At 47.4% G+C, this 15,610-nt stretch overlaps 1 protein-coding gene across 2 annotated transcripts in view; it reads left to right on the forward strand.

Moving 5' to 3' along the window:
• The window catches only part of LOC108708766 (FTS and Hook-interacting protein-like), a 37,122-nt gene extending 21,856 nt beyond the window's left edge, over window positions 1-15,266 (forward strand). For both annotated transcript variants that reach the window (XM_041582730.1, XM_041582731.1), the window contains exons 5-13: window positions 335-493; window positions 949-1,035; window positions 6,181-6,348; window positions 6,998-7,077; window positions 7,272-7,441; window positions 7,561-8,640; window positions 9,181-9,359; window positions 10,918-11,080; window positions 11,656-15,266. In XM_041582730.1, coding sequence (XP_041438664.1) covers window positions 335-493; window positions 949-1,035; window positions 6,181-6,348; window positions 6,998-7,077; window positions 7,272-7,441; window positions 7,561-8,640; window positions 9,181-9,359; window positions 10,918-11,080; window positions 11,656-11,951 — 2,382 coding nt within the window. In that variant the 3' untranslated portion in view covers window positions 11,952-15,266. The remainder of the gene's footprint in view (window positions 1-334; window positions 494-948; window positions 1,036-6,180; window positions 6,349-6,997; window positions 7,078-7,271; window positions 7,442-7,560; window positions 8,641-9,180; window positions 9,360-10,917; window positions 11,081-11,655) is intronic.
• Window positions 15,267-15,610: the final 344 nt, after the last annotated feature.

The following is a 15,610-nucleotide window of genomic DNA, read 5'->3' on the forward strand; positions in this document are numbered from 1 at the left end:
ATTTCCTCCCCACCAAGGAATCACTCATTCCCCTTTCTTGGTAGGGAATCCCATAATCTGACTGTCCTTGCAATAAGGAACCCCTCCCTATGCTGATAGTGAAATCTCCTTTCTTGTCTGTTGATCTGTTTAAGCAAGTGGCTCTCTCAGTGTCTCAGTGTAATTATCTAGACTTTGGGTTTTATCAGGCACGTTTTACTTTGCAAAGGTAAGTTCTAAACTCAGAATAAAAGAGATGGGGGAGATGCGATACTCATTGAGCGTTAGGGGGACACTGCATGTACTGCTCTGTATCTGTTTGTTTAAATTAAGTTTTTTAATGTTCTCTTGATAGATCCTGGCCACCGGACTCAGTGCCCTGTACTCTTCTCTGCCAAGGAAAATAGAAGTTCGAGGAGATGATTGGCACTTCCTCCGGAGGGAAGACTGGATTGGTGTTTCATCCCTTGTCCTGTTCATGAATTCCCTGGAATTTTGCAATGCCGTAACCCAGGTACCTGCCCATTTTGATGCTTCCCTTCCTTCCTAAAATCAGGGCAGGGTACATAAGTATAACAGGGTATGGTTACACCTGGGTGTTATAGGCTGCTAGAAGCTGGCACAGACTGGTGCTTTCATACTGGGCTGGTTGGGACAGGGACTATTTAGAATATCATGCTATATGTACTTCTTACCCCCAATTCCCACACAGAGGAATCCTTTGCATGCCTCCGTTTCATATTTCTCACCCACCTGGAAGCCAATGGGCCCTAACAGTTAATGAGTCTCCAATATCTCTTTGGTAGTGCCCTGACAGCTTTCTGTAGGTTGTGGCATTACTACCCTGTAATGCAACATTAAATTAGTTATGAACTGCCTCACAATTGCACAATGACTGGCATCTACTGTGTTCTGGATTAGTGACAATATCTATAACCAGTCATTCACTCACTTTCCCTCTCTCTATAGGTGGCTCATCCACTTGTTCAGAACCAGCTGGTGGAATACATTCACAATGGCTTCCTGGTGCCTGTAATGGGCCCTGCACTGCACAAGGTATGGGCACATCACTGCATGGCACTGGAACTTGTGTTGGGCAAAGGGAGCAGATTGGGGGGTTCTGGGAAAAGGAAAAAGATGAGGGGGACTCTGGAACAAAGGCTCAGAAGTTGGAACTACAGGGAAGGAAACAGTGGGCACTGTTAGGAAAAGAGTGGAGAAGGGGCACAGGAGAGGACACTGGGGGGGAGAGTGGGAATACTAGGGTAAATACTAGGGTAAAGAGATACAGGAGAGGACACTGTGGGGGGAGAGAGTGGGAATAGTAGGGTAAAGAGATACAGGAGAGGACACTGTGGGGAGAGTGTGAATAGTAGGGGAAAGAGATGCAGGAGAGGACACCGTGGGGAGAAAGTGGGAATAGTAGGGTAAAGAGATACAGGAGAGGGCACTGTGGGGAGAGAGTGGGAATAGTAGGGTAAAGAGATACAGGAGAGGACACTGTGGGGAGAGAGTGGAAATAGTAGGGTAAAGAGATACAGGAGAGGACACTGTGAGGAGAGTGGGAATAGTAGGGTAAAGAGATACAGGAGAGGACACTGTGAGGAGAGTGGGAATAGTAGGGTAAAGAGATACAGGAGAGGACACTGTGGGGAGAGTGTGAATAATAGGGGAAAGAGATACAGGAGAGGACATCGTGGGGAGAAAGTGGGAATAGTAGGGTAAAGAGATACAGGAGAGGGCACTGTGGGGAGAGAGTGGGAATAGTAGGGTAAAGAGATACTGGAGAGGACACTGTGGGGAGAGTGTGAATAGTAGGGGAAAGAGATACAGGAGAGGACATCGTGGGGAGAAAGTGGGAATAGTAGGGTAAAGAGATACAGGAGAGGGCACTGTGGGGAGAGAGTGGGAATAGTAGGGTAAAGAGATACTGGAGAGGGCACTGTGGGGGGAGAGAGTGGTAATAGTAGGGTAAATAGCTACAGGAGAGGACACTGGGGGGAGAGTGGGAATACTAGGGTAAAGAGATACATGAGAGGACACTGTGGGGGGAGAGAGTGGGAATAATAGGGTAAAGAGATAACAGGAGAGGACACTGTGGGGAAAGAGTGGGAATAGTAGGGTAAAGAGATACAGGAGAGGGCACTGTGGAGAGAGTGGGAATAGTAGGGTAAAGAGATACAGGAGAGGACACTGGGGAGAGAGTGGGAATAGTAGGGTAAAGAGATACAGGAGAGGACACTGTGGGGAGAGAGTGGGAATAGTAGGGTAAAGAGATACAGGAGAGGACACTGTGAAGAGAGTGGGAATAGTAGGGTAAAGAGATACAGGAGAGGACACTGTGGGGAGAGAGTGGGAATAGTAAGGTAAAGAAATACAGGAGAGGACACTGTGGGGAGAGAGTGGGAATAGTAAGGTAAAGAGATACAGGAGAGGACACTGTGAGGAGAGTGGGAATAGTAGGGTAAAGAGATACAGGAGAGGACACTGTGGGGAGAGAGTGGGAATTGTAGGGTAAAGAGATACAGGAGAGGACACTGTGGGGAGAGAGTGGGAATAGTAGGGTAAAGTAAAAAGATACAGGAGAGGGCACTGTGGGGGGAGAGAGTGGTAATAGTAGGGTAAATAGCTACAGGAGAGGACACTGGGGGGAGAGTGGGAATACTAGGGTAAAGAGATACATGAGAGGACACTGTGGGGGGAGAGAGTGGGAATAATAGGGTAAAGAGATAACAGGAGAGGACACTGTGGGGAAAGAGTGGGAATAGTAGGGTAAAGAGATACAGGAGAGGACACTGTGGGGAGAGAGTGGGAATAGTAGGATAAAGAGATACAGGAGAGGACACTGTGGGGAGAGAGTTGGAATAGTAGGGTAAAGCGATACAGGAGAGGACACTGTGGGGAGAGAGTTGGAATAGTAGGGTAAAGAGATACAGGAGAGGACACTGTGGGGAGAGAGTGGGAAGAGTAGGGTAAAGAGATGCAGGAGAGGACACTGTGGGGAGAGAGTGGGAATAATAGGGTAAAGCAATACAGGAGAGGACACTGTGGGGAGAGAGTTGGAATAGTAGGATAAAGAGATACAGGAGAGGACCCTGTGGGGAGAGAGTGGGAAGAGTAGGGTAAAGCGATACAGGAGAGAACACCTGGGAGAGAGTTGGAATAGTAGGGTAAAGAGATACAGGAGAGGACACTGTGGGGAGAGTGGGAATAGTAGGGTAAAGAGATACAGGAGATGACACTGTGGGGAGAGAGTGGGAATAGAAGGGAAAAGAGATATAGGAGAGGACATTGGGGGGAGAGTGGGAATAGTAGGGTAAAGAGATACATAAGAGGACACTGTGGGGGGAGTGAGTGGGAAATGTGGGGTAAAGAGATACATGAGACCACACTGTGGGGGGAGAGAGTGGAAATAGTAGGTTAAAGAGATACAGGAGAGGACACTGTGGGGAGAGAGTGGGAATAGTAGGGTAAAGAGATACAGGAGAGGACACTGGGGAGAGAGTGGGAATAGTGGGGTAAAGAGATACAGGAGAGGGCACTGTGGGGAGAGAGTGGGAATAGTAGGGTAAAGAGATACACGAGAGGACATTGGGGGGAGAGAGAGAGTGGGAATAGTAGGGTAAAGAGATACAGGAGAGGGCACTGTGGGGAGAGAGTGGGAATAGTAGGGTAAAGAGATACACGAGAGGACACTGGGGGGAGAGTGGGAATAGTAGGGTAATGAGATGCAGGAAAGGACACTGTGGGGGAGAGTGGGAATAGTAGGGTAAAGAGATACAGGAGAGGACACTGGGGGAGGAGTGGGAATAGTAGGTTAAAGAGATACAGGAGAGGACACTGGGGAGAGAGTGGGAATAGTGGGGTAAAGAGATACAGGAGAGGGCACTGTGGGGAGAGAGTGGGAATAGTAGGGTAAAGAGATACACGAGAGGACACTGGGGGGAGAGTGGGAATAGTAGGGTAATGAGATACAGGAAAGGACACTGTGGGGGGAGAGAGTGGGAATAGTAGGGTAAAGAGATACAGGAGAGGACACTGGGGGGAGAGTGGGAATAGTAGGGTAAAGAGATAAAGGAGAGGACACTGTGTGGAGAGAATGGGAATAGTGGGGTAAAGAGATACAGGAGAGGACACTGTGGGGGAGAGTGGGAATAGTAGGGTAAAGAGATAAAGGAGAGGACACTGGGGAGAGAGTGGGAATAGTAGGGTAAAGAGATACAGGAGATGACACTCTGGGGAGAGAGTGGGAATAGTAGGGGAAAGAGATATAGGAGAGGACACTGGGGGGAGAGTGGGAATAGTAGGGTAAAGAGATACATAAGAGGACACTGGGGGGGGAGTGAGTGGGAAATGTGGGGTAAAGAGATACATGAGAGGACACTGTGGGGGGAGAGAGTGGGAATAGTAGGGTAAAGAGATACAGGAGAGGACACTGGGGAGAGAGTGGGAATAGTGGGGTAAAGAGATACAGGAGAGGGCACTGTGGGGAGAGAGTGGGAATAGTAGGGTAAAGAGATACACGAGAGGACAGTGGGGGGAGAGAGAGAGTGGGAATAGTAGGGTAAAGAGATACAGGAGAGGACACTGGGGAGAGAGTGGGAATAGTAGGGTAAAGAGATACAGGAGAGGACACTGTGGGGGGAGAGTGGGAATAGTAGGGTAAAGAGGTAAAGGAGAGGACACTGTGTGGAGAGAGTGGGAAAAGTGGGGTAAAGAGATACAGGAGAGGACACTGGGGAGAGAGTGGGAATAGTAGGGTAAAGAGATACAGGAAAGGACACTGTGGGGGAGAGTGGGAATAGTAGGGTAAAGAGATAATGGAGAGGACACTGTGAAGAGAGTGGGGATAGTAGGGTAAAGAGATACAGGAGAGGACACTGGGGGGAGAGTGGGAATAGTAGGGTAATGAGATGCAGGAAAGGACACTGGGGGGGAGAGAGTGGGAATAGTAGGGTAAAGAGATACAGGAGAGGACACTGGGGGGAGAGTGGGAATAGTAGGGTAAAGAGATACAGGAGAGGACACTGGGGAGAGAGTGGGAATAGTGGGGTAAAGAGATACAGGAGAGGGCACTGTGGGGAGAGAGTGGGAATAGTAGGGTAAAGAGATACACGAGAGGACACTGGGGGGAGAGTGGGAATAGTAGGGTAATGAGATACAGGAAAGGACACTGTGGGGGGAGAGAGTGGGAATAGTAGGGTAAAGAGATACAGGAGAGGACACTGGGGGGAGAGTGGGAATAGTAGGGTAAAGAGATAAAGGAGAGGACACTGTGTGGAGAGAATGGGAATAGTGGGGTAAAGAGATACAGGAGAGGACACTGTGGGGGAGAGTGGGAATAGTAGGGTAAAGAGATAAAGGAGAGGACACTGGGGAGAGAGTGGGAATAGTAGGGTAAAGAGATACAGGAGATGACACTGTGGGGAGAGAGTGGGAATAGTAGGGGAAAGAGATATAGGAGAGGACACTGGGGGGAGAGTGGGAATAGTAGGGTAAAGAGATACATAAGAGGACACTGTGGGGGGAGTGAGTGGGAAATGTGGGGTAAAGAGATACATGAGAGGACACTGTGGGGGGAGAGAGTGGGAATAGTAGGGTAAAGAGATACAGGAGAGGACACTGGGGAGAGAGTGGGAATAGTGGGGTAAAGAGATACAGGAGAGGGCACTGTGGGGAGAGAGTGGGAATAGTAGGGTAAAGACATACACGAGAGGACAGTGGGGGGAGAGAGAGAGTGGGAATAGTAGGGTAAAGAGATACAGGAGAGGACACTGGGGAGAGAGTGGGAATAGTAGGGTAAAGAGATACAGGAGAGCACACTGTGGGGGAGAGTGGGAATAGTAGGGTAAAGAGGTAAAGGAGAGGACACTGTGGAGAGAGTGGGAAAAGTGGGGTAAAGAGATACAGGAGAGGACACTGGGGAGAGAGTGGGAATAGTAGGGTAAAGAGATACAGGAAAGGACACTGTGGGGGAGAGTGGGAATAGTAGGGTAAAGAGATAATGGAGAGGACACTGTGAAGAGAGTGGGGATAGTAGGGTAAAGAGATACAGGAGAGGACACTGGGGGGAGAGAGTGGGAATAGTTGGGTAAAGAGTATAGGAGAGGGGGTGGTAGGGAAAAGGAACGGGTTGGGGGCAGTACAGGTAAAAGAGAGGGAATATATCTCAATTTTCCTAATGTAAATGTTCCCTACAAGACTTCCATCGAGGAGATGATTGCCAGCACAGCCTACCTGGAGCTTTTCCTGCGCAGTATCAGTGAGACTCCCCTGCTAAAAACCTTCTTGCGCTTTATCCTAATACACCGCCATGACAGCAACACCATCCTGCACACGCTCATCAGCCGCATTGCCAGCAACTCCCGGGTGAGATGGGGCACGTAATGTATTTTTTAGGGTTCGGGGCATTTCCAGAAAGTCTGAATCATTCTAATATTCCTGCCTGTCCATATTTATACTGTAGTGTTGCCAGACTGCTGCTATATGCCACCCAATCTTCTCATTTTCCCAGGCCACACACCTGGCAGCAGTGCAGTAAATGTGAGTCTTCCAGATACAGAACACGAGCTCTGAGCCAGAAAGTCTAGAACGGTTGCCATAAAGCAAGACAGGACTGCCGAATAGAAATGAACATAGTCATTGGAGTAACAGGAAACAGATTACCCCATGCAACATACAAAGTAACAATGTTGAGGTGTAAATGTAAACAAGCTTTTCATTGCATCTGACGTATATGAGACCCCAGTTATACAGCAAGATGAATGCAGGAAGTACCCCCCACAGTGTTGGTAGCACAGATACTGGTGCAAATTAAAACATGTGTTTATATATGGGGTTCATATGTAACTATGTGAGATTATAATCCTAGATCTGCCCAGAAACTCCCCGCTACCTTTATACATAAATACAAGGCAGCAGAATAATGTTATATCTGATACACTGGATGATGCTGCTGGTGGTGCAGTTCCAGCCCCAGAGGATTGTGGGATCCCTAATGTTGTTTTGTCTCTGACAGCTCTGTATGGTGTCGCTGACTCTGTTCCGCACTCTGCTCAACATCACCTGTGAGGATTTCTTACTGCAGCTCGTTCTCAGGTGATTCCTCAACTGCCCCTGTTCTCCCAGTAGTTCAGCCCCTCTCCTCAAACCTAGTTATGCATCAGTAAAGGATTAGAACTGTGGTAGGACCAGTTTCAGGAAATCCCTTCCCTACATAGACATTACCTTGACTCCCTTGTATCGAGGGTAATGATAGGGTGTGTCTCATCTGTATCCATTCACCTGTACAGGTACCTGATCCCCTGTAACCATGTGATGCTGAGCCAGAGGAGGGCCATCAAGGAGCTAGACCTTTACTCAAAGACTGCAGACAAGTTCCTGTCTCTGATCCCTCGCTGCTGCCGCAAGGAGAGTCTCTGCCCCCAGGACAGAGAAGAAGAGCATGCAACTTGGTCTAAAGGTGAGAAGTTGCTTCTTTGTGCTTTTCTTTGTGCTTTATCTCACTAACTGGTTTCTCAGTGTTGTTATGTGAATGTTCTGATCCATTCCTCCTAACTGTCGTTTTTCTCTCGTCTGCAGCTCACGGAAGCCCAAGTATTGACACTTCTTCAGTCACAACAGTGCCAAAGCCCTCTACCCCCTCCCGTATGGGCTTCTTCATGCGCCAGTCCACTGCTACTCCAGAAAGCCCATCCTCACGATCCTCTAGCTTCTCTCTGCCAGATGCAGTCATTGGTAGCCCACGGCATGGCTCCCTCTGCTGGGATGAGGTGGCAGAACTAGATGGCAATTACCTGGAATACCTACAGGAGGCGCGGGCAGCCATTGATCGCTGTGTCTATGCCTGTGGATCCTGGTCTGCCCCCTATGATGGAGAGGAACCCAGCCCCCGCAGCCTATCGCCCTCTTCACCCGATGAGGTCACTGTGTCACCTGATTACTTCTCTCCTCCCCCATTCATCAAATCACATGATGGTAAGGAACGGGAGACTCGAAGACACAGTGCCACCCCTCGAACTAAAAAGCGCAGCCTACAGGAGGAGGGAGATGGGGAGCAGCCCAGCAGCTTGAATGGAGGAGGGGCTGAGGAACGGCACATCGAAGGGTCTGTAGATGGCGCCAGCGTCCCAGTTTTGAATGGAGCATTAACAGAGGAACAGGGGTACCTGGGTGCTACACAGAGGGGCCCAGCAATGGGTGGTCATTGTGCTGAGGATGTGGAGGTAAAAAAAGTTAAAAGAGAATCAGCGGAGGAGCGGGAGAATTCTCATGTTGATTTGAGTAGGCAGCTCCTGGTGTCAGAAAACGGCTCCCAAGAGAAGTCCTATGGAAAATCGCAGCCTTGGGGCCATGTCAAGTGGGAGAAACCAGAATCCGTTGATAGTCTGATAGAAGAGTTGCTGGCCAGGGCTCCAGCTGAGACTAATGGGGCTCATATAAACATTGAGAAGCTTGGGGAGGAACTGGGGGAGATGGAGAACAACATAAGGGAGGCTGCAAGGCAAGAAGAACTGGAGTCCGAGCAGCACCAGATTCCAACTGAGCAGGAGGAAGAGGATGTGGAGTACCAAAGACGTGAAACCAAGAGCCGAGCAGACTCCTTGTCACTGATACTTAGCAGCCCTCTTAGAGCACAAAATGGCGGCCAACCCTTTACTGGTAAGGAAGTGATAGGGACCTAGACTCTTATTAGCCGCTGTCCCTTATGTAATTTTATTGGAATAATCTGGTCTTTTTATCTGCTGCTCTCTTTCCCATTGTCAGGGAGTGGGGCAAGCTGGGGCCAAACTGAAGGGCAGATTGGGTTGTTGACTATGCACTGATGTGTATGGGCCATGAGTAGCCTCCTTTAGAGGCCAAAGCTCAATCAGCCTGCTCTACGCTGCCCATAGAAATGAGTGGAATAATGCCCTGCTTTTAATTTTAATTTTGCTTGCCTTGGGTAAGAGAACAACCCCGAAACAGAAAATACTGGAAGTCAGAGATCTGCAGCTGGACAATTACTGGAGGGGTGAGGTAGGATCCAGTTATCCTGGAGAGGAGCCATGGGGCAGAAGTACAGAGAATCTGAGCTCATTGAGTCAATTACCCACAAGATGATCCCTGTGTGACCATGGGAAGAGTGCAGCCCAGAAGCTGGAATTCAGGAGCATAAGAGCTCTGCACCTACTGTATATAAAATTGTCTCTCTCTCCCCAGGGCCATTTATTGGGGTGCTGTTTGCCAAGCTGGAGACCATGCTGCAGAATTCTCTGTATGTGAACTTCTTGCTGACTGGGATCATCACCCAACTGGCCTGTCACCCGCAGCCTCTGCTCCGCTCATTCCTGCTCAACACAAACATGGTTTTCCAACCTAGCGTCAAGTCCCTGGTGCAAGTAAGATACAAATACAGAGAAACCTCCATTTTTATTGTGTCAGTTCTGTACAGACGTGTAGGAATTCCAAGAGGGTTGCTTTTCACTCTATGGAATGTGCCCCCAACACCCAGAGCAATGCAGTCGTTTCCTAAAGACAACACAAGGAATGTGGGGCTGGTGGTCTCCCTGCCTCCTGCTGCTGTAAGGATTGGGGGGCCTTGGGATTCCTCGTCACTCACATGTTTTGTCCCTCACTAGCTGGGGGTCAGTAGCTGTGTGCGTCTGATGTAGTTACATGAGAATAATAGGACAAGCAGTCACGTATCCAGGGGGTCAAGTAGAAATCAGATATTTCTTCTTTATAAGGGCTCCCCCCAGTGGTCATAAATGTGCCTCCTAGAGGGTCCTTGGGAACTGAGCTGGTGATTGTATCTACTTTCTTCCTGCTTCCCTAGCACTACACTTCCCAGCATCCCCTGTGGGTTGAACGTTCCTATCCTATGATATCAACAACCTCCCCTCACATACAGGACCCAGAAGGATTAAGATAAGGGCCACATTTACTTCAGCAAATTTACCACCTGAAGCCACAAAATGAAAAGCCAGTTCTTAATTGTAACAAACCTGCTACCAGTCTTATTGTGGGCTGTGCAGATACTTGGAGGGGTTATTAGTCACATAATCCTGGCACCTATTGGACAATGCCTTTACCTTGTGCAGTTTTCCCCTCCAATTTGTGCCTGTATGTTATCCACCTACCCACTGTAAGCTGTAAACTCTGAGGGGCAGAATCCTCCCTCCACGTAGCACTTAAGCTGTGTGTGCTTATATGAGCTCTGTGTATATTTATTGTCTGACTTGTCCTCCCTCTGTGTTACTTTTATATATTGTACTTTTATTTATACAGGTATGGGATCCGTTATCTGGAAACCCGTTATCCAGAATTACTGAATTACGGAATGAACATCTCCCATAGACTCCATTATAATCACATAATCCAGATTTTTAAAAATGATTTCCTTTTTTCCCGAGCATTCTGGATAACAGGTCCCATACCTGTATTATACTTTTATTTATATTATACTTTATATATATATATATATATATATATATATTATATTATACTTTTATATATATATTATACTTTTATATATATTATACCTGTATTTACTTTTACTTTTATTGATATTATACTTTTATATGTATTATACTTTTATTTATATTATATTTTTATGCACTGTACAGCGTTGCGGCTCCTTAACAGCACTTTACAAATAGTTACACACACACCTGAGAACACACACACACACTTGACAACACACATACACCTGACAACACACATACACCTGACAACACACATACACCTGACAACACACACTTGACAACACACATACACCTGACAACACACACACCTGACAATTCAGCAATTTAGTAACAGACTGTACAACACACCTACTGGTCCGCAAAGGGCACTACAGATAAAAATAACCTATGCCAACATTCAAGCACTGCACTTAATGTATAGTAGTATACATATATATATAACATCAGTCTGTGCCCCCCTCTCTTCCCACAGGTGCTGGGCTCCGTTAAGAACAAGATTGAGGCCTTTGCAGCCTCCCAGGAAGATTTCCCCACCCTTCTATTTAAGGCCAAGAAGTTCCTGATTGCCCGGGGGAAACTGGACTGGAGTGAAAAACAGATGTCTGTTCCTGCCCTGCGTCGCTCCGACACTCTGGGTAATGTCCGCAAACCTCCTGACCAATGAATCACATGTAGCCTAAATGCTTACTGACTCCTCCTATTCATATTCCAGTCTCTTGTTCAAATCAGTGCATGGTTGCTATGGGAATTTAGACCATAGCTACCAGATTGCTGAAATTGCAAACTGGAGAGCTGCTGAATAAAAAGCTAAAAAAGTCAAAAACCACAAATAATAAAAAATGAAAACCAATTGCACATTGTCTCAGAATATCCCTCTCTACATCCTACTAAGAGTTAAGTTAAAGGTGAACAACCCCTTAAAGTTATTTAACACTAAATGGTTCAATCAGATGAATGAGGAGAGCAATCCAAACAGCAGAATACCTGCTACAATGTGATTTATTTGCATCTAATATTTAAATCACATTGTAGCAGGTATTCTGCTGTTTGGATTGCTCTCCTCCTTCGTCTGATTGAACCATTTATGTTGAAGACTTGCGGTGAAGTCCTTTGAGGAAAGAAGCACCAGTCTATTTCTAAGTTTGGCAGTGCGTTAAAGTAATTCACAAATAAGTTATTTAACACTAACCCTGGTTTCTTTCTGTGACAGTAAAGAGCCGCAAGCCGTCCATTGGGGAGCTGATCCTGCGCCATACTAACAGTCCCACTCGGGCTCGGCAGGCGGCACAGTTGGCATTTCAGCAGGTGAGGGATGGGCAGGTCCTACACGCTCTCTCTGGATCCTCCATATTTAAGAGCTCTGCAGAGAAACAGAACGAGGCCCTGCGAGTGAAGAATGCCGTGTACTGCGCCGTCATATTCACAGAGTTCATGAAAGAACTGGCGGCCATAGCTCAGGAGCATGCAGTCACTTCTCCCTATCTGCTGGGGGAAGCTGAAGAGTGACGCACCAAAGGACTTCCTGTTTAATCACATGATCTCACAGTATCTGTTGGGGGAAGCTGAAGAGTGACACACCAAAGGACTTCCTGTTTAGTCACACGATCTCAAGTTAAAAGGCCGTCTCGTGAGTCATGTCTTTGTGTCAGATATGGAGAGACCACTGGCCCAAAGGAATTTGTACAGGGCAAGCTAGGAACCCACATTTCCTGTTTCTGAGGAGAGACAAGACCGGAACCTTCCTTCTTGTACTTGTAGTCCTGGAGGAACTGACACAAGATGGAGGCACAGGAAGTGACCGTCTCTTCCTGCTGTTGATTCTCATGGCGGGATCCTCCTCACTTTACAGCTCTGCTTACAAAAAGGGACCCACGGGATTGAGTGGAAATTTCCAGGAGTTTGTCATTGTCCACTGGGAATTCTCTGTAGCCACAGGCTACTATGGGATAGACAAGCGCATCCCACTACCTGCACACTTGATTCAGGACCTGCTCTCTCTTTCTGAAATCCAGTCTCCGCCCCTCTCAGCAATTCAGCCTTTTGTACCAATCAAGAGGAGCAGAGTCCGGGGGGGGGGAGCATTTTTTAACTTATTTTAAAGAAAAGATTGTGTTTTAATTGTTCTTGTGTGTGTATATATATATGTGTATGTACATGTGTATATATTTATATACTCTCTGCGCATATACTGCCCCAGAACACTGAGTACATTCACTACGTGCCCACGTTTCATCTCTCTCTCTCTCTCTCTCTCTCTCTCTCTCTCTCTCTCCCTCTCTCTCTCTCTCTCTATCGCCAATTTATTCAGTGGAATCATGTCTGGGGCCCCACTGGGGGAGGTTCTAGCTCTGTCTCGTCTCATTGTTTCAGTGTACATTCACTTTATAAACACAGTACTTCTAGGGAGGCCCCCTGTTATCTGCTCCCAGTTGCACTGCAGTTAGGAGCTCAAGCTCATCCCCATCTACTCAGCCTTTATTTTGGGGCAGCCGTTAAATTCTTATGTTGTGGGTTGGGCCAGTCTCACAGGGGATTATGGGGTTTCCTATGTGCATGTATCATTGGGACTCACACTGGTGTTACATGCGCACTCCACATATTGGACTTCCATTCAAATTGTTTATTTTTACCTGTTTCCATCTTCTTTGTGCATCACATTTACACTGGGAAATGCCCCCCCCCAATTCACAGTGAGTGACTCCTGCACCCAGATAGTTACAGCCCCAATTGTAAGGGAGGGAGGGGCTAGGACTTACCTGGGCAGGTTAGTGGCAGATGGAGGCAGTTAGCAACGAGCCCTTATGTGGGTGCGACCCATTCTCAGCCTCAATGTTTATTTGCCAAAGTGTTTTGTTTCCAAATATCTCAGCACACGGGTCGCCAAATATTGGGCAAGTGGTGCCGCTGTCTGTTAGTAGATCTGTGCACCAGTGTAGTGTACAGACTTATTCCCCTTTTAATCCTTTAATTGGTATTTTATTCATTTTTTTATATTTTGCCTTTTTTTAGCCTAAAACAATTCATCTTAATATCTGGGGGACTGTTAGACATTGGGGATTTTAGCTTCTCATATATTTATATATAACAAACTGGCTCAATGGGCAGCTCACAATCCAACGTGAACAAAATATGGACCAAAAGCTGAAAATCCGTCGCAGTTTGTACCTTTTATTTCTTTGATTTTTCCCTGCAAAGTGCCACGCCTTCCCTGCCTGTCAGGCCCCGCCCTTATTCTGCCCATGCTCCTCCTCCTTCAGCTCCCAATTTTTTTTTCTATCACTATTAAATATGTCCCCCTCCTGCCCATGTGTGACTTCCCCCCGCAGCACCCCACATTTGGCTCAGTAGTAATGACTATACAACAGTAAGTGCAGTGTGTTATAGGGGAATGTGGGAGCCCAAACCATTGTGAGAGCCCAATTGACTGAGCCACAAGGAAGGCTGAAACTGCAGGCTGTGTCCATTTCCTTATGAGAAAAGCTAGAGGGCCACATAGTTGTCAGAGGGGTGGCCTAGCAGGGGGAGTGATCTGCCATTATTCAGGGGACTGGCCAAGCAGTTCTGGCTTAGTTGCTGGGAGTTATAGTTTGTAGGAGCCCCAGCAGTGTGTCTTCTCCCTACATTTATCTCATGGAGCCGAGGAGCTTGCGATTAGCTTATAAGAAATATCTGTGACCTAATTGCTGCTGTTTGTCTCTGTGTCTGGTCCATTTGGCTTTAATACTCCCTGTACCTCTTTCTGTATCCGTCTGTCTGTCTGTCCGTTCCCCTGTCCATACCTCTGTCTTTACAGGAAGCTGCAGTTTCATATTTTACTTTTTTTATTGTGTGTGTGTTCTCATGCCATTGGGGGGCCCTGCTCTGGGGGGCCCTGCTCTGTGCGACCCCTCACTTTGCACATTGACTTAATGAGATTTGTAAATACTACATTGATTTTATATTTGTTTTTTTTTTTTGTGCTGCCAAATGTTTGTTTTTATTGGTGGGGGCCCCCTGCTAGAGCAGCAAATGTGCCCCCAGTACGGTCGTAGAACTTTGCCGCTGCTCAGACCCCCCCCCCCCGACTCTGCGCCGCTCTCATATTCAGCTGCTTATTTGCATGACTCAAACTATATTTTGTTGTAATTTAAAAAAGGGAATGTGTAATTAGTTCCTGCTCATCACTGTCCCCGCCCCCTTTCTTTGCTGTTCCCACTCTTTTTTGAGCCATTGGCCGGCCGTTGTTAAGCTGGTCTCTGCTTGCCCCGCTGCTGTGCCGCTATTAGTGCTCGTGGGATTGGCAGTCAAATTAAATTCTGATTGAATGTGTTTTCCTATTGGATGAAATCTGACCCTCTCTTGTGGAAGGGGCAAAGCATGGAAGAGGGCGGCACCCAGCAGTGAATTAAAGACAAGGGTGCCATGTTAAAGGGACGGCTCTCCTTCCTTCTCTCCCATCTCTGATTGGCTGATCTCTGCCTTCAAGGTGGGAAAAGAAAGGGAACGTTTTATCTTATTCCAGCCGATTAAAGGGAAAGTCTCAGGGCAGAACTGGTGGCACCATTTTGTGTCTTCTCATATGGAAACACATCAGTAGTGGTGGGAAGTGGAACTGCAAGTGATAAAACTATGTGGAGAGATTTATACTGTGTATCTGTGTAAGAGCCGATACTTGTCCTTTAATCAGTTTGGTGACAGTGTTGGGCACATGAGGAATGTGCCACTGAGCAGTGTCTATTAGCCCATCCCATTGGTTGGTTGCCCGGCTGTCACGTCATTGTGAGGCCCTCGTGTCACAGTAACGGAAACTGCAACATCCAATAAATTCATCAGATATTTGCACTAGTCTGCGGCTTTTATTTCTCATGTGGAGCCACTGGGTTTGGACTGGGGGAACAGTAGCCCAACAGGAGAACTTCTTGCCCTTCCCTCCCCCATCACTCTACATTTCCTCTTGCCAAACTGTGGGGGTGTCACAGGGAGATGGGGGTGCAGCACTGACACATTAGTGACACCAATATGGACCAGAACCACTTCATTAGCAGAATTGAGCAGCACAGGTTTATGGGCTAATGACTGCAGGGGGTACCACACTGATTGGTCAGGGTACAGCAATGTGTCACAGGGGTAACCCCCAAGTGCAAACAGACTTTCCTTCTCCTTTAAGCACTGGAGTCCAAAACTGC

This window comes from Xenopus laevis, chromosome 2L (genome assembly GCF_017654675.1).
Source record: "Xenopus laevis strain J_2021 chromosome 2L, Xenopus_laevis_v10.1, whole genome shotgun sequence".
Classification (NCBI taxonomy): domain Eukaryota; kingdom Metazoa; phylum Chordata; class Amphibia; order Anura; family Pipidae; genus Xenopus; species Xenopus laevis.